This window comes from Zeugodacus cucurbitae, chromosome 3, assembly GCF_028554725.1.
Source record: "Zeugodacus cucurbitae isolate PBARC_wt_2022May chromosome 3, idZeuCucr1.2, whole genome shotgun sequence".
Classification (NCBI taxonomy): Eukaryota; Metazoa; Arthropoda; class Insecta; order Diptera; family Tephritidae; genus Zeugodacus; species Zeugodacus cucurbitae.
The window spans coordinates 68,223,637-68,240,705 of NC_071668.1; the positions used below are offsets into that span (position 1 = coordinate 68,223,637).

At 31.5% G+C, this 17,069-nt stretch overlaps 3 protein-coding genes and 1 non-coding gene across 11 annotated transcripts; 2 read left to right on the forward strand and 2 right to left on the reverse strand.

The window, feature by feature from the left end:
- Positions 1–1,850, reverse strand: LOC105214708 (probable elongation factor 1-delta). Of its 2 annotated transcripts, XM_011188279.3 has the most exons (3): positions 1,691–1,850; positions 839–919; positions 1–670 (listed from the first exon to the last, which is right to left on the reverse strand). In XM_011188279.3, exons 1-3 carry the CDS (start codon positions 1,781–1,783, stop codon positions 44–46), a joined length of 801 nt encoding a protein of 266 aa, XP_011186581.2. In that variant the 5' UTR covers positions 1,784–1,850; the 3' UTR covers positions 1–43. The 2 variants fall into 2 exon arrangements, with proteins under 2 accessions (XP_011186581.2, XP_054083647.1); XM_054227672.1 differs by lacking the exon at positions 839–919 and having other exon boundaries at positions 1,691–1,833.
- LOC105214709 (outer mitochondrial transmembrane helix translocase) lies at positions 1,706–3,882 on the reverse strand. The gene is made up of 2 exons (XM_011188281.3): positions 3,608–3,882; positions 1,706–3,546 (listed from the first exon to the last, which is right to left on the reverse strand). Exons 1-2 carry the CDS (start codon positions 3,787–3,789, stop codon positions 2,568–2,570), a joined length of 1,161 nt encoding a protein of 386 aa, XP_011186583.1. The 5' UTR covers positions 3,790–3,882; the 3' UTR covers positions 1,706–2,567.
- A 275-nt stretch (positions 3,883–4,157) lies between these two features.
- LOC105214710 (lysine-specific demethylase 6A) lies at positions 4,158–15,979 on the forward strand. Of its 7 annotated transcripts, XR_008470516.1 has the most exons (16): positions 4,158–4,314; positions 4,386–4,789; positions 4,855–4,963; positions 7,183–7,358; positions 7,441–7,569; positions 7,652–7,877; positions 8,139–8,316; positions 8,446–8,754; positions 9,554–10,097; positions 10,575–11,416; positions 11,612–11,736; positions 11,989–12,408; positions 12,619–12,828; positions 12,960–13,086; positions 14,136–14,442; positions 14,505–15,979. XR_008470516.1 is itself a non-coding variant. In XM_054227673.1 (15 exons), exons 1-15 carry the CDS (start codon positions 4,250–4,252, stop codon positions 14,346–14,348), a joined length of 4,077 nt encoding a protein of 1,358 aa, XP_054083648.1. In that variant the 5' UTR covers positions 4,158–4,249; the 3' UTR covers positions 14,349–15,979. The 7 variants fall into 7 exon arrangements, 6 of the variants coding, with proteins under 6 accessions (XP_054083648.1, XP_054083650.1, XP_054083651.1 ...); XM_054227673.1 differs by having other exon boundaries at positions 14,136–15,979; XM_054227675.1 differs by lacking the exons at positions 4,158–4,314; positions 4,386–4,789; positions 4,855–4,963 and adding an exon at positions 5,507–6,095 and having other exon boundaries at positions 14,136–15,979.
- LOC114804289 (small nucleolar RNA snoR83) lies at positions 11,791–11,917 on the forward strand. Its single transcript, XR_003752513.2, has one exon. It is a non-coding gene; the product is annotated as a small nucleolar RNA snoR83 (small nucleolar RNA).
- Positions 15,980–17,069: the final 1,090 nt, after the last annotated feature.

A 17,069-nucleotide genomic window follows, 5' to 3' on the forward strand; every position in this document is an offset into this window, starting at 1 on the left:
TTATTGTTTATATATTCAGAATATTTTTATTTAATATGAATATTTAAATTTTATTGAATGCAGCAACATCAACACTTTGAACGTAGTCTTCTAGTTTTTCGATTTCTTCAGTTAGCCAATCGATCGATACTTTATCGTCTTCTACGACACACGAGATGCTGAGCTTTTGGATACCAAAAGCCACTGGGACGAATTTGGAAGCGCCCCATAATAGACCATCGGATACGATTTTTCTTATTTCCGTTTCCATCACTTTCAGGTCGGTTTCATCATCCCATGGCTTAACATCTAAAATCAAACTAGATTTTGCGATAATTTGCGGTTTCTTCGATTTCTTTGCGGCGTATGCAGCCAAACGTTCCTCGCGCACACGTGCGGCTTCTTCATCCTCCTCGTCCTCGGAACCGAATAGATCCACATCATCATCATCATCGGCTTCTGCCTTGGCAGGTGCGGCATTGGAGGCAGGTGCGGGAGCAGATGTTTTACCGGCTAATTCGGTGTTAACTTTCTTCTCCAAAGCTGTTATGCGACTTTGAGTTTCTAAGCAAACCGATCGCAAGCTTTCGATTAAGTTCCTCAGATCGGCATTATCTTTCTCGATAACAGCAACACGATCAAGTACTTCACCGGATGCTGGAGTTGCAGTTAGTGTAGTAATGCCGTCCATCTATAAATAAAAAATGCAACAATTTATAAATATATCTCATATATACTTTAATGACAAATTTAAGTAAATAAAAAAAAAAACAACGAAAACTCATGCAAAATCGGTCACATAGCAAAAAAGATAAAACAACATTGGCGCTATTTTTTTAAAGAAAACATATACAATTACCTTTTCTAATGAATTTTTAATGTGTTCTCTTGCTTTAGCGATTTCCGAGACTAAAGTGCACTGGCTGTTGGTCGAGGAACCCTTTAAATATAAGTAAAAATATTGAGAATACAAATCCACTAAATATATTTACTAGTCTTCAGCAAATAAAAATAATAAAAGCTGGTGCCATAAAAACAAAGTGAAATCAAATGTAAGACATTTTGTGCTTGGAAAAGGCGAATCCAACCAAAACATTTTATTTGCGATCACAATATGAAATCAAAGGAACTCATTATTTTTACTGTTAAGTATTTAATTAACGAAAAAAAAAATCAAATTGTATGAATTTATACAAATGTAAATAACCTAAAACTTCTATTATGAGAATAAAATTTGTGAAAAAAAAAACTAAACTTAAATGAAAGTTTAAAATTCACTAATAAATTACTAATACTACTCTTGCTAACCAACATATCGGCATTTTTTTTAGCTCCCTTATTTCTTTTTTTGGTCTTCTCTCCACCTTGTTTAGCAACCACTTTGGTTACTTCAATTGGTGCATTGACCTGGGTGCCGGTTGATAAAAGTCTCTCTTCGCTTTCAGAGTTTGTCGATATTTCTGTTAATTTTGCTACATGTTCATTCTTTTTGTATTTCATTTTTTTGCTTTTTTTCGATTTAGATTGGGGTTCTGGAACACCATTAAAGTGACCATCCCCGCTTATCTGTTTGACCTTATCCTCATTTGAGCAGCATGAAAGGAAACATAACTACATATTAGATTTACAGATAGAGATTATTTTTACCGACACGTGTAACAGTTATGTACAATGGGGAGTTGAGTTATAAGTATATTTTTCATTTCCTTACCTGCTTGCTCAAGAGTTCGTAGTATTGACGTTCGGCATTATGGCAATTTGCCTTATCCACCCAGAAACGGTCTGCAGCTAGAGTTGAGGCCATTTTTTAAATAATTATTTAGAATTACGAAGTCCGCAAATTTCGCTACTACGCTGATTGGGAGATGTACACGCTACAATTAAACTAATTCCTATACACAATTGTGAATTTGCGAAAATCGACCAATGTATCGATGATTTCGTTCGATTCTCGATTAGAAAAAAGTTATCGAGTTTTCAATTGGTGGAAGTACATTTGTATGGAGTGCACTTTACAATTGTTAATTCTTTTTAGTTGTAAAATTTGTTAAAATCATTTTAAATAAAATGGTAGAATAAAGAAAATAAAACATTTATATATTTTACTATTCAATTTTCGTTGCATACTACTATTTTCAAAAATTTTCTATGAACAATTTCTTTTGCGTCCATCGATAGACCATCTAAAATTATGGGGTTCCCTATATTAAAATATCAGAGCATGAGTAATATGATTAAAAACAAAGTCCCATGAAGATTCCATAATAATTTATTTTGTCATCAAATATATGTAATAATAGGCAAGAATATACATTTTATTATTATATTAAAAGTTGGTTTTTAAGTAACTTTTTTTAAATATGTGTATATATTTAATTGCTCAGATAGTAGTGTACTACTAAATATTTTTTTTATTTTCTACATAAAAATGTATAAAACAAATTGATTCAGGTGTTAAATCTACATATATATAGATAATTCATTTCCAACAAACAATTTGGAATCAATCACTTTTGTGAATATTTTTTATGTATGAATGCGTGTAAGTGTGTAACTTTCAAGCAACTGTATATTCGTTAACTATGTATCTAATCTAATTCTATTCGATTTTCCATAAATAAATTACCCGTGTGCAATTTTGACTCCTTCATTTTATCATATGATTTAAGGAGATCTTCCATAGAAATAGCAATTAGAGAATTACTCAATTCGATAGCAGCGTGTGCCGATGTAGATGGCTGAGCTAATGACGCCGACGTTTCGGTTAGTTGATTCTCATTAGATCGCATGAATAAACGCATTCTATAGACTGAAGCATTTCGACACATTTCTCTTAAATCCGAACCAGAAAATCCGTTTGTTAGTTTCGCTAAACGATTAAAATCAACATCATTGTGTACGCATTCAGTTTCTAAAATCAATTTCAAAATCTGTAATCGTTGGACTTCGGTCGGTAGTCCAATATGAAATTGTGCGGGCATACGGCGAATGATAGCCTTATCTAAATCTTTTGGACGATTTGTTGCGCCCATAACAATAACTGTTGAATTTGAATTTGTATTAAGTCCATCCCATAACATCATAAATTGAGTTTTCATCATTGCGGTAGCCTCATGGTCGTTAGAGTTGCGACTGCGCAAAAATGAATCGATTTCGTCTATGAAAATTATGCAAGGCTGAATTTTAATAGCCAACGAGAATACTGCCGATGCCAATTTCTGTGATTCACCATACCATTTGTCAGTTAGAATTGCTACATCCAAGTTTATAAAACGCATACCAGCTTCTTTTGCAGTTGCTTTTGCGATCAAGGTTTTACCACATCCCGGTGGTCCGTGCAACAATACACCTTTTGGTGCTTGCCACAGTTTTGACTGATTAAATAAATCCCGATGTCTCACTGGTAACACAACCGACTCACGTAATTCCTGGATAACATCATCAAGTCCAGCAATATCATTCCAGCTCACTGTTATATCTGCAGGCACAACTAAATGTGTGGCAATCATAAGTTCATAGTCATTAAATTGTTGTGGATTTACTTTGAAACCACTCTGATCGCCTAGCCTGGAAATAAATAAAATTTAATACATAAGCATAAGCACGATTGTTAAGGAGACATTATTACCTCTTTAATTGTTCTTCAGCACGCAATTTGGCCTTCTTTTTGTTCTTGCTCGTGGGATCGAGTTGGTTCATCATCCATTTGACCGAATAAAATGTGATGACAGATGCAATGGACACTCGAAGTAGTAACTGAATTATTTCATTTCGCGATAACTGCGACCCACCGAAATTAAAGTTGTCCATTTTTATTAAATATTGTGTAATTAATTCTATGAGCCGCACAGCCGTTTCATGCTACCACAGGTGACATTAGGATACATGACTTAGCGATGTACTAAAATGACACTCATCGACTTTGACATTTCGATTATGCTTGCACATTTAATGTATTCATTAAGACTTTATAAATAAAAATATATACTATTTTTTTATTTATATAAACTTTATACAATCCTTATTATAATCACTTATTTTATACAAAATGTAAAAAAAAACAATAATTCATTGCCATAAGTGGTCGACGTAATCGGTTTACACTGTTCACCTTGTGCTGTCTTAGCTATCCATTGCGTTCTTCTATTCTGTGTAATATAATTTCAATATATTTGTAAACTAACGAAAAGGTGGCAACATACGGTATACCCTGTTTTTTGTTGCGAGTTTACACGTTTGTTTTAGTTGTCGTAGAATTTATTAAACAAAAATGGATTTTGATGCTGAAGACAATCTTACCGTGGAGGAAATGCACTTTATAGCCGACTTGGACAGGTGTGTTTCACATTACATTAAGTTTGGTGGTACAATTTCATAACACTTTCAACAATTTCTTAACTACACAGTCGCCAGTTCGGGTTCCTCAAATTGACAGCGCCTGAAAATGCAGCCATACGCATTATTGTTGAGCGAGCAGTGAAAATTCTACAAAAGGTTATTATAACAAAAAAGGAAGAAGAGCAAAGTGAAAAAATTGCAATAAAATCAGAGGATGTGCCTGAAGAATCAAACTCACATGTGATGAAGACAGAGCAGGGAAGCGATGAACTGTTTCAGGAAAACAGTACCCAAGTGCCTGTTGACTTACCAAGTCCCCAAAAGAAAGAAGAAGAAACTGCTAATCAAACATCTGTGGAAACGTCTACCACTAATCCGAACAGTTGTAATGATAAAAATAAAGACACCGTGGATGTTTTGACCTATTGCAAGCTGGGGCATCTTCATTTACTTCTTGAAGAATACGATGAAGGTATGTATAGATAATACATATAAAAGTTTCGAATGTGTTGCTTATTAATAATGTTCGTATTTCAGCGCTTGCGGCTTATCAAAAGTATTATCAACTTTGTCCAAAGAACTGGAAAAATTTGCCTTTTTTGTATGGCCTTGGGATGGTCTATTTCCATTTTAATGCATTTAGATGGTAAGTAGCAATTAAATATAGTGAAATTCCAAGGTTTATATTTTAAAGAAGAATTAGCAATCAAGCTTGGAGTCGTATTTTAATAATCTTTAATATTTATTTATTTTTTATATATTTATTTTTTATTTTATTTTTTACTTAAACAGTGCACTCGCATACATACATATGCGTTATTTATATAGCATACAAAGTAGGCAAATCTTTAATAGTTGTGTAAATCGTGAATTAAAGATCAATTTATTTATTTTTTTGTCGTATTATTTAATAATTTTCAATAAAATTGTTTTTTTTTTTCCTTTATAAGAAATGAACAATATAACAAACATAATTATCTAATTGGAAATCATATACCTAATTTTTTAAAACATATTTTCATTCTGTATTATAAAACATATTTTGTATTGTTTTTTAATCAGCTTTATTACTTATTTGTTTGGAATTTCCCATTTTATAAGGGTGTTGCCAATTAAATGGAAAAAATCATAATCAAACTGCAGCATTTAATGGTATTTGTTGGCAACACTGGGTACAATATTTCCCATATTTTCTTTTTTAGTTCGCTAAACTCCTTCCGTAGGGCACGATGCACTGCCTTTGTGCGGTTGAGTCCGCCATATTTATTTCTCACTGCCATTGAGTGATTTTAATTGTAGTAATAAAAAAGTAGAATTTAGTGTATTTGTAAGAAATTAACAACACCAAAATTAATACAAGTACTATAACTCAAGTTTTTATGCATTTTGTGGTTATTTACGATAAATACAATGTGTGAAATGCTGATGAATCTGTGTAATCGTCTGTCAATGATAAAACCGGAACAAAAATATTTTATAAACTAACATAAATTCTAACACCGATATATCTTAGTGAAGTAAATAAAGTACCGTTTTCGTGTATAAAATTTTAAATCATATATAATATGTGCGAATAATGTAAACATCGAAAAGAATATTTCGTAAAATACGTGAAAAATATTTGATGGTGTTAGTTTGTGTATACACCAATATTTCAAGAAGGGATCCACAATCTAATGCATTTGTTTTCATGTACACCTACCCGCTAATGCCTCATCTATGAAACATCTAACTTTATCGTCTGCTAATTAATTAGAATAAAACCAATTAGAAAAAACGTAAGTTATATGTTAAACTATAAAGATTTATGATATGACTATGTAAAATAAACATTTATATAAAGAGTAAATAAATACTCTGTCTGACTAATAACAAAAACAGCGATATTTTTTTTTACATGATAAACAAAAAACAAACTTTGTAGCAGAAAACATTTTGATTTCATAATCAATGTAGTTTAAACAAAATCTAAATATATTAAATAATATTGCAATTGAAAAAATTAATTAGAATTTTTCTATGGCATACATATAAAATATATGTGGAATGTCTGGTCACGTAGGCACTAATGCTACGCTGCTGAACAGTCTAGTAGAGCAGTACTTACATATGCATGTACACATAACCGAGTATGCGCTAGTGCATAAATGTGCATCTTGGGGTGGTACGAAAATGGATTTTTTTATTATTTATTATTTTTTTGAACTTGGAAATATTTTTGTGTTTTCATATTTGTTTGCAAAGCTGCCACAGGTGCATATGTAATGTAAATTAACTTATTTTTTGTTTATATTTGTGTACATATGTGTATATATATAGATATATATATAAGTATTTATATATTTAACCCCACACAGGGCGGAAACAGTTACAATTTGTACACATGTGTGCGTACGTAAATGTGTGTTTTATGAGAGGCTTAAATATTAGAATATTTTTAATGCCGCTATTTCTTAGGCCAGTAGATTTTAACTACTAACGGCGAAATTTTTTTTTTTTTTGTAAATTTACAAAAGAAACAGCGTGTGAAAATCAGAAATAGCTGATCTTTTTCAAATCTGTAAACAAAGGAAAGTATTTTAAGGTTTATTGGTAAAATTACGGAGTATAAAGTTACAATTACTTTAGCTAATGTGTAACATATCTTTTTTTAATAAAAAACGACATCAATATTATGAGTGCATAATTAAAAGTTTTATTTTTTATATCAAAACCAAAACGCAGCTACGAGTGATTTGTGCATTGTAACACGGTCTTAGTTACACAGCTTTCATAATTTGAAAATTATTAATTAATTTTAAGTTAACAGCTTTACTCAATATCAGTTAATTATTTTTTAATTTATAAAAAATTGTGTTTTTTTAGGTCTATTAGAGCGTTTCGAAGTTTACTTTATCAAGACCCGAATTTTATACGAGCTAGTGAAGCACACTTACGCATTGGACTTATGCTAAAAGTCTTTGGGGAGTACAAACTATCATTAAAACACTTGAAATTAGCACAAATTGATAACTCTCCATGTACATTTTCTAAACTGCAAAGTAAGTAAAACTTAAACTTAATTAATTGTTAAACATAATTAATTATTAATCTTTCTAATATCTTTTCTTATGTTTTTTATAGTAAAATTTCATATTGCCCATCTATATGAAGTTCATAATAAGCATAAAGCGGCTAAAGAAGCCTACGAGCATCTGCTTAATAGTAAAGAGCTGACATTGGAATTGAAAGCAGATATATATAGACAATTAGGTATGTATGTGTATATCAAATTCAAATTCAAATTTAAAAGTATAATTGTAATTAATATAATAAATATTTCCCACACCTAAAGGATGGATGTATCATTGTGTGGAATCATTAGGCGATAAAAAACAACGAGATAGTTATGCAATAATATGTTTACAAAAGTCAATTGAAGCAAATCCGAAATCAGGACAATCACTGTATTTATTAGGCAGATGTTATGCGGGTATTAATAAAGTTCACGACGCATTTATAGCTTATAGAAACTCTGTGGAAAAGAGTGAAGGAAACGCCGATACATGGTGTTCTATCGGGTGAGATATTTATAAATGCATATACAGTTGAACTTCCCTAATTCGTATCACCATAATCCACAAAAAATTTTGAGTTAAAGAGTCTTCGACTAATAGAAGGTAATTTGTATCACATTTGAATTCTATTGTCAATTCAAGAGTTCGAGTTTTGGAGAACTTCGAATTATAGAAATTCGAGCAATGGAAGTTCAACTATACATATGTATATAAATATTTGGTGAATTTATCTGAATAATTATTTGAATTTTTCGACTTCTATAGTGTATTATATCAACAACAAAGTCAACCTACAGACGCGCTACAAGCGTATATATGTGCAGTTCAGCTAGACAAGAATCATAAGGCGGCGTGGACTAACTTAGGCATATTGTATGAAAGTTGTGGTCAACCAAGAGATGCTTATGCATGTTATTTAAATGCAACAAGAAGTATAAAAAATGTGAGTTGATTATTAAATTTGTCAACAATTTCTAATTCTTAATTTTATTATTTCTATATTTTTATTTCATCTGTTCTAAACAAATACTTTATTATTTACTATTATAACAACATTTATTATTTATTATAGAATACTCAACCAAAAGCTGCGGTGAACGACAGCAAAGTCGAGAATTTAAATCTAAAGCTCCGTACGACAGGCAATTTGACCGCACGCGAGTGTCAAGGTTTGGGTAAAGGATTATCGCAACGTATAAAGTTTTTAGAAGCTCAATTAGCCCAAGCGCCTATGCCAAGTATTACTTCAAAAAGAAGACAACTTTGTTCAATTGAAGAAGCGTGGAATTTACCAATTTCATTGGAAATGAGTTCGAGGCAACAACATCAACAAGCTACACAAGTGCAGCAACGTCAATATGGCAAAAGTGCACACGGTTCGGTAAGTTAGCTGCTTACCTTTATTCATATGGTTAACCTAATTGTTTGAAATTTGGAATTTTTAAAGAAATTTAAACATTTGGCTACTGTTTAGTACTTACGCAAAATTGTTTGAAAAGTGTTGCATAGTGTTTGGATTGCAGTTTTAGTAATAATTCTTAATATATAGTTTCTCTCTAAATAAATTAAATTTCAACAAATAATTAATATTTAATTTCTAATTTTTATCACGGTATTACCTATAACAATATAGAAAAATCTGTTATATGCAAGATTTTAGGCATTTAGATTAGTTTGCGAATTTTTATGTTATTTTTCTTAATACTAGTAGTAATACTATCCAAAAATGGTGGGTCCTATAATTTAATTTTTTTTATTGTTATTTTAAGTATATTTAAATTAGTTATATTTGAAAATTGCATAATATCTGTATACCAAAAATTAACTATAACAAATAAATTGTTTAAAGTAAAATAAATTTTACAGCAAAATATTTTTTGAGATAACTATTATTTTGTCATGTTCATAAATATATATGGAAAATTGTGGAAACCCTGTCAAAAAAAAAAAAAAATATTTTGTGGCAACGCTGCAAAAGTAAAATGAAAAACTATTGGCAAGGTTGCGCAGGAAACGAGTTCGCTTCCTCCATTTCATTTCTGTCACGTTAAGTGAAAGGTTCGTGAAAAAATAGCTCTAGTAAATTTTACAAGTTGATAAAAAATAAATAATTCAAATTAAAATCTCTTCATCTGCTTTTATGTTTACTTAATTACATTACTATTTTAATATAATTTAAGGTAATACAGGGCCCACCACCACCATATCCACACACACATCAGAATATAAATAATGTACCAACAAAGCGTTTCAAAGATGAGGCCCTCCAACAAACTGAGTCCGGTAATCGCCCAGCGCAACCGGCATTCTACCTTTCACAGCAACAACTACAAACTTTACAAATTTTGCAACAAAACCAAAGCACGCTTAATCATCAAGAGCAGACGTTGTTCCAACAACTCAGCAGTCAATATCGCCTTATGCAACAATATCAACAAGCAATGAGACAACAGAACACGTGTCAATTGCCACAAAATGTACAAGCGCAACAATTACAATCACCGTCGCACCAAGCGGCGACGCCAGGCCAACCAATACGCTCTACACCGACAGCTTCATTAACGCCTACGAATATTAATGAAGCGACGGGCGCAACGTCGAGTACGAATGCACCTCCTTCATACGCTGGCACGACGATTGATGAACAAACAAAAGCATCAGTGCCAAATCCATCGTCGTCAAGTATGGAATCTGGTGCGCTAACACCAAATAATGATCAATTAGGTAAGAATATATTCATAGATTTTCAAACACGTGTTTTCACACTTCACACGTGTGCACACTTAACTTATACATACATATGTACACATTTGTATGTACATATGTCTGTATATATTTTCTTAACCTAAAATTGTATTCTTATTGTAGTTAGTGACTTCTTTTTTACGAAAATATTTTTTATTCCAACGTATGTTTTTTTTTTAACTCAAAAGTAGTTATTTTTACGAATAAGTCCGCAGATATACTTTGGAGTGAACACTTTAGTAGCACTCTGATTGCCCCTCTGACGGAAAATTATGAGATTGCACAATGGGTCTTACTAAACTATATGTGCATTGCTGATAGTGTACATTCCATAGAAGACCAACAAACATGTATATTATATTAATACACCTGTAATTTAGTTTTGAAATCTTAACTTCTATTATCTTTATTTTTAACCAAATTTTTTTAAGCAATGAAATTTTTTCTTTAATTTAGGTGTGAGCGATCAAGAGCTACAGGTGTTTCTCACACAAAAAGGCTTAACCTCTACCTTTGCAGAGGATCTTTTGAAGACATTTAACGCCGATAATCTAGATATTAAGGAAGAAGACATAGACGGCACATCAGATGATATATTCAATGGTCTTGAAAAAAATTTATCATGTGACGATAAAAGCAATACCATCCTAAGTGGCCAGCACGCGACAGTCGATAGTAATAGTGCAGAAACCGTTGGTGCTGTCAAAGAAGAAGCCGACGCACAAGAAAATGCCGATATAAAAACAGAAAATTGTCGTGATGATGAAGACGATGATAGAGTTAAATATGATGATGAGCTTGAAGAGCCATCGAAATTTAGCATACAAATGGATTCGAAACAACTGATTGCAGCGGTTAAAAATCTATCGCTCGAAGAACCACCGCCCCATTGTTCCGTATTACATATAAATGCGCCACCGCCTTCGCCACCCGATTGCCCGCCACAACGTCTTACCCGTGAACAACTAATGCCGCCCACACCATCTGTACATTTAGAGAATAAAAAGCACGCTTTCAGTCCGCAACTGCAAGAGTTCTGTCTCAAGCATCCGATAGCTGTGGTACGTGGCTTGGCGGGTGCACTTAAATTGGATCTGGGTCTATTCTCCACCAAAACGCTCGTCGAAGCCAATCCCGATCACAGTGTGGAGGTACGCACGCAAGTGCATCAGTCACCGGATGAAAACTGGGATGCGTCGCAAGCGAAACGTGTGTGGGCATGCATATCGCACCGATCGCATACTACTATAGCGAAGTATGCGCAATATCAGGCGTCTAGCTTTCAAGACAGTTTAAAGGTGTGTATCAACTATTGTATTTAATTTAACAATACTTATGTAATGATGATCACACTTATATTATAACTTTCGTTCTACATAATAATGAATGTTGATGATATTTAATTAACTGATAATGCTTATGTATACAAACAGTAATTTGAAAATGTTCAAGTTTTTAAATTAAATTATCGAAAATATATTTTTAATTCACAGGATGAACATGACAAAGGACCAACCGGTTTGCAAACAATGTCCGATTCGGATTCTAAAGATTCCGTGACCAATTCCAATGTCAGTGGCAAGCGAAAAAAGCATAAAAATAGCAACAAAATGTTGAGGTAATTAAATCTGAATATTTAATGAAATTAATGTGCCAAAAATTGCACTTATTAATCTAGTATTGTCGTTACTAAAAGACAATATTATTCATTAAAGTGCTATAGTAAAGCAGGGCCTTTCGCTAACACCGTTTTTATTATATTGAATGAACGGCGTTTGATAGTAGGGCTCACGACAATTTATCAAAATTAAAAATTTATTACTACTAGTAGTGTACACTTTTAAAACATTTGCAATATTTGAATTTTCAGATTTGGCACCAATGTGGATCTGTCAGATGAGCGGAAATGGCGTGCACAACTAGCCGAATTGCAGAAACTGCCGGCTTTTGCGCGCGTCATATCTGCAGCCAATATGTTGTCACATGTGGGTCATGTCATTTTGGGCATGAATACGGTGCAGTTATACATGAAAGTGCCGGGCAGTCGTACGCCGGGCCATCAGGAGAACAACAATTTCTGCTCAATAAATATAAACATCGGTCCGGGCGATTGTGAGTGGTTTGCTGTGCCCGATGCCTACTGGGGTGGCATACATAATCTGTGCGAGAAAAATAATATCAGCTATTTGCACGGTTCATGGTGGCCGGTGTTGGAAGACTTGTATAAAGAGAATATACCTGTTTATCGATTTATACAGCGACCGGGCGACTTGGTTTGGGTCAATGCGGGGTGAGTTGATCGTTGATTGATCGTTATTTTATTTTATAAGTGCACTGTTGTGAACGGCTCAAATGATGTTAAACACAAATCAAATACTAACTTTCGTTCTACTGAAAAAAGTTGTGTAGAGATTGAGTTATCTGACATGCAGCAATTAATTATTTTTAATTTATTAATATAAGCAATAGTAATTAATGAAATTATATGTTGTTATTGCAGTTGTGTACATTGGGTGCAGTCAGTTGGTTGGTGCAATAATATAGCATGGAATGTGGGTCCACTGACGGCGCGACAATATTCCCTAGCGATTGAACGTTATGAGTGGAATAAATTGCAAAACTTCAAAAGTATTGTGCCCATGGTGCATCTGAGTTGGAATCTCGCGAGAAATATTAAAGTCTCAGATCCAAAACTATTTGAGCTTGTCAAGTAAGTTTAATTTTTTTTAATTTTTTTTTTTTTGTTAAATTTGAGAAAGTACATAAACTTTAAATATATATATATATATATATATATACTTTTATGTCTTTAATTAATTTCTAACATTTCTCAATTTACAGAATGTGTCTGCTACAGACTCTGAAAAATGTTGTGCACACCTTGGAATATGTGAAATCTAAAGGTGTGGAGGTACGCTTTCATGGGCGTGGAAAAAATGAAGCCTCACATTATTGCGGACAATGCGAGGTAATTGTTTTTAGTTGTTGCATAATTTTTGTTTTCAAAATCCGCGGATATACTTTGGAGTGAACACTTTAGTAGCACTCTGATTGCCCCTCTGACGGAAAATTATGAGATTGCACAATGGGTCTTACTAAACTATATGTACATTGTTGATAGTGTATATTCCATAGAAGACCAACAAATATTTATATATGTACTTGATTTAATTTTTATTTTATATGCTACTACAGTTGAAGTTCTCTAACTCGAATCACCATAATGTATTTGGAGAGTTATGGATGGTAATACTTATGAAATTTTACTTCTATTGCCAATTCAAGAGTTCAATTTATGGAGAACTTCGAGTTTTGCTAGTTCAACTGTATTTGAAAGGAATCGTTTTTCTAGTTTATATGATTCTAGTGAATACAAATTTTATGAAAACAATGTTAGTACCAAAACTCCAGAATTGACAGAAATTTATGCTGTTCACAGTTAAATGTTATTTAGCGTGTTAAATTCCACAAATTACGGCAATATTCCCATATTAGCCCATGTGGTATATATTTTGTTTTTGTTTTTTTTTTACTTGAAAAACAATTTCACCACTATTCATTCACACTGTGTTGAGCGTGTTTATTAATTGTCGCAAACTGGCATCTCTGATCAGCTGACTTTATTTACAAAAAATATGCATTAAAAATTTAAATGAAAATAAAAGAATGTAAAATATTTGTTTTTGATTCAATAAATTTTACTTGCCATTTAAATGAGACATTTCTATTTAAGAATTCAAAAATAATTTGCCATACAACTAAAGTTGTGCGCTCATAGTTTAACTGTCAAATAATGGATAAAGTTGCCTTATATGAAATTTCACATAAAATGTGAATATATTATAATAATTAATATTTAAATTTCTTAACCAAGTTAAATAACTATCACCAGTAATTTAGTAGCGTATATGTAGGTCTGTTTAAAAAAATTAAATACAATTTTGGGACAGTCTAATATTAAAATATTCCTATTTTATTAATTATATTCACTAACATCACATTTTTCTTAACTTACAGGTTGAAGTTTTTAACATTTTATTTATACGCGAACAGGAGAAACGTCACGTTGTGCACTGTATGGCCTGTGCACGTAAGCTATCACCAAATTTGCAAGGCATCGTTTGTTTGGAGGAATATCGGTTAAGTGAACTCTTACAAATATACGATGCTTTCACGTTGTATAAAGTACCACAGACACTGCCACAAAGTCCGAATTCGTCGAATATTTAATATTATAAGAATTATATTAACGTGTATGATGAGAATGAAAATGATGATGATGATGAACAAGATGATGTCGTTGAAATGTTTGTTGCTGATAATGGTAATGATAAAGACATTCGTTAGTTGATTTGTATAGTTTCATTTTTTTTTTTTTGGTTGTAGATTGTCGGATATAGGTCTATTGCTAATATTAAATAATTATACAATTTTTATAATAGACAACAACAACAAAATGCACTGGTATTATACTTACGTAGGCATATTTTTATAATATTATACAAAAAACAAAAGAAAAAAAAAACAAAAACAATTTCATTTTTAGCAAGTTTACGAGTAAATTTACGCTCTTCATATAGACGATTAGCACTATTATATACATACATACATAAATCATCAATCATTATTGTTCCACGTAATTTTATTTCACTTAGCCACTTAAGACATTTCTCATCATCTATACGGTACACACGCGTGGTATATGTGCGAAAATTGTATACAGAAACACATTTGAATAATTGTAATTATTATGCATAGGTATTTAATTTGTTCTTAAACACATTACAAACGTGCATATTTGTATTTTAAAAGTACTTGCAAGAATATATTTAGATATGTGATTTGTGGCTTGCGTATGTTGAATATTATTTTTGCTTTGATTTAATATATTATTCAAATTGCGAAAGTGTCTGCTTGCATTTAGTTTTGTCACACTAAAAATGTTGTCAGATTAAAAAACAAAAAAAATCAATTAATTTAATTAAATTGTATACAAATAAAGCAAGCGCAATTTTTTTTAACCAAATTTGAATTATTTAAAGCCCAATAATATAAAAAAAAAAATAATTTTTACAAACCACAAATGCGTAATTTAGGTTGTTTCATTAGTGTAAAAGCGAGTTTTAGTTAAATTGATAATAAAAAACGTAATCATGTTTACTTAGTTTATACAACAGAAAAGCACACTTATACATATAAATATATATATATAAATAAGAAAAGTAAAAGTTATTACTAAAAAATCATACAGCTTTTATAAATTATGACATATTGTCGTCTTTAACAAACAAGCATAAATACAACAAAACATACATATACACCAAAAAAAAAGTAACGTATGCATGGTTAAATAAAGCGCTGCGCAGCTCAACAATTTGTCGCAATAGCTGTACAGCATAAGCATACAAACAAGTAAACCTGTATATGTAATTAATGATCTCAATTTAAAAAAAAAAATAATGCGGACGAAATAGCTAAATACAAAATGTAATTTCAAATAATTTAATTAAATGCAAACAAAATAAAACAAAATTTGAACGTGTGCTGTATATTGAGTAATAAAATTAAAAACTAAAAAAAATCAACAAATCATTTGGCCGAATATCATTTCTAGTTTAAAGAAGAAGAAAATAAAATAAAACAAAAAGCCTGCGAAACAAACGAATATATTTTTATAATTACATGGAAAAGTATATAAAAATATATTTTAGAAATACGTACATATATATATATACATTAATATATATATAGCATACATACACACACATAAGTGTTCAATATTTGAAAAAGAGTGTTGGAGTAACAAACAAACAAGCAGACTATGTCTGGACCAGCAGTTTTGCTGCAGCAAAAAAGCATAACTTATTTTTTAACTGGCGGTCCGTTTCACAATGTGTTTTGTTAGCACAATAAGTATATTTTAACACCAAAAAAAAATTAAATTAAAACACACACAAAAAAAACAGTGCAAAACCAACTGATTCATATTTTAAGCATGCACTAGCTAATGCATATTGCACCAAAAAAATATGTTGCTTTTTTCGTATTGTATTCATATTATTTAACTATATTATAAAGTGTGTAATACGGGTGCTAAAACAAGAAAAACAAATTATAAACAATTGTGTGCGAAATTCTATAAATAAAATAAGTTAACAAAAATTTTAGTTAAATTTGAAACGGGCTTGGCCAATGCATAAAGAACCCGCTGAATGCAGTATGACACTCCTTATGCCTCGTCTAATGTAAATATATTTATTAATAGTCGATTTCTTGGTATCCAAATGTATTGTATTTAACAATAAAATCGCGTCTGTAATGCGCCATCCGATTTGTGTATGATGGCGCCGGCTCACGTTTTCATTTAACTTAATATTCTTTATATAAAAAAAAAAAGAAATAAAAAAACAAACAAAAACATTTCATACGTATTACTGTATAATTTATACGTAGTGTGAAATTAATAAATATTACAAGAAAATTATATAAAAATAATTGTGTTGTTTTTGTAAAACGATGATATTTTCATACAAAATTTGTATGGATAATGAAATTGAAACAGTTACTATGGGATTAGAAAAGAGTTTGGGGAAATAATGGATACGTTGGCGGTTACTGGGAGAAAGCTGTCGGGTTCGATGTTAATCCGAATTACATTAATATTGGAATGTATTTACAATAAAAGGTGTGAATATGTAAATACCAAAATTTCACCTGTAACGAAATTGGGTCCATTTGATTACATTCTCATGGGAATAGGCAGCTGTTTATATTCGACCAAAGTCTGCAATTACAAAAGTTCGAACTCAAAGCATTTATTTAAGCAATATTGTAAACTGTTTCAGTAACAACGACGATTTTTTACACCCGTTCCCATGACAGTCGGTTCTACGTAACCGGCACGGACATCGATTTTTCTTCGGCCAAGGACTGTCAAATCGGCAGCATTCC

Coding starts and splice junctions, on each gene's coding strand:
- LOC105214708 (XM_011188279.3), bottom strand. CDS start 1,783: ATGGCCTCAACTCTAGCTGCAGACCGTTTCTGGGTGGATAAGGCAAAT. Junction 920..1,690: donor ACGAACTCTTGAGCAAGCAG/GTAAGGAAATGA, acceptor TTATATTTAAAG/GGTTCCTCGACCAACAGCCA. Junction 671..838: donor TTAAAAATTCATTAGAAAAG/GTAATTGTATAT, acceptor TTTTATTTATAG/ATGGACGGCATTACTACACT.
- LOC105214709 (XM_011188281.3), bottom strand. CDS start 3,789: ATGGACAACTTTAATTTCGGTGGGTCGCAGTTATCGCGAAATGAAATA. Junction 3,547..3,607: donor GCTGAAGAACAATTAAAGAG/GTAATAATGTCT, acceptor ATTTATTTCCAG/GCTAGGCGATCAGAGTGGTT.
- LOC105214710 (XM_054227673.1), top strand. CDS start 4,250: ATGGATTTTGATGCTGAAGACAATCTTACCGTGGAGGAAATGCACTTT. Junction 4,315..4,385: donor TTTATAGCCGACTTGGACAG/GTGTGTTTCACA, acceptor TTAACTACACAG/TCGCCAGTTCGGGTTCCTCA. Junction 8,755..9,553: donor GCAAAAGTGCACACGGTTCG/GTAAGTTAGCTG, acceptor ATATAATTTAAG/GTAATACAGGGCCCACCACC.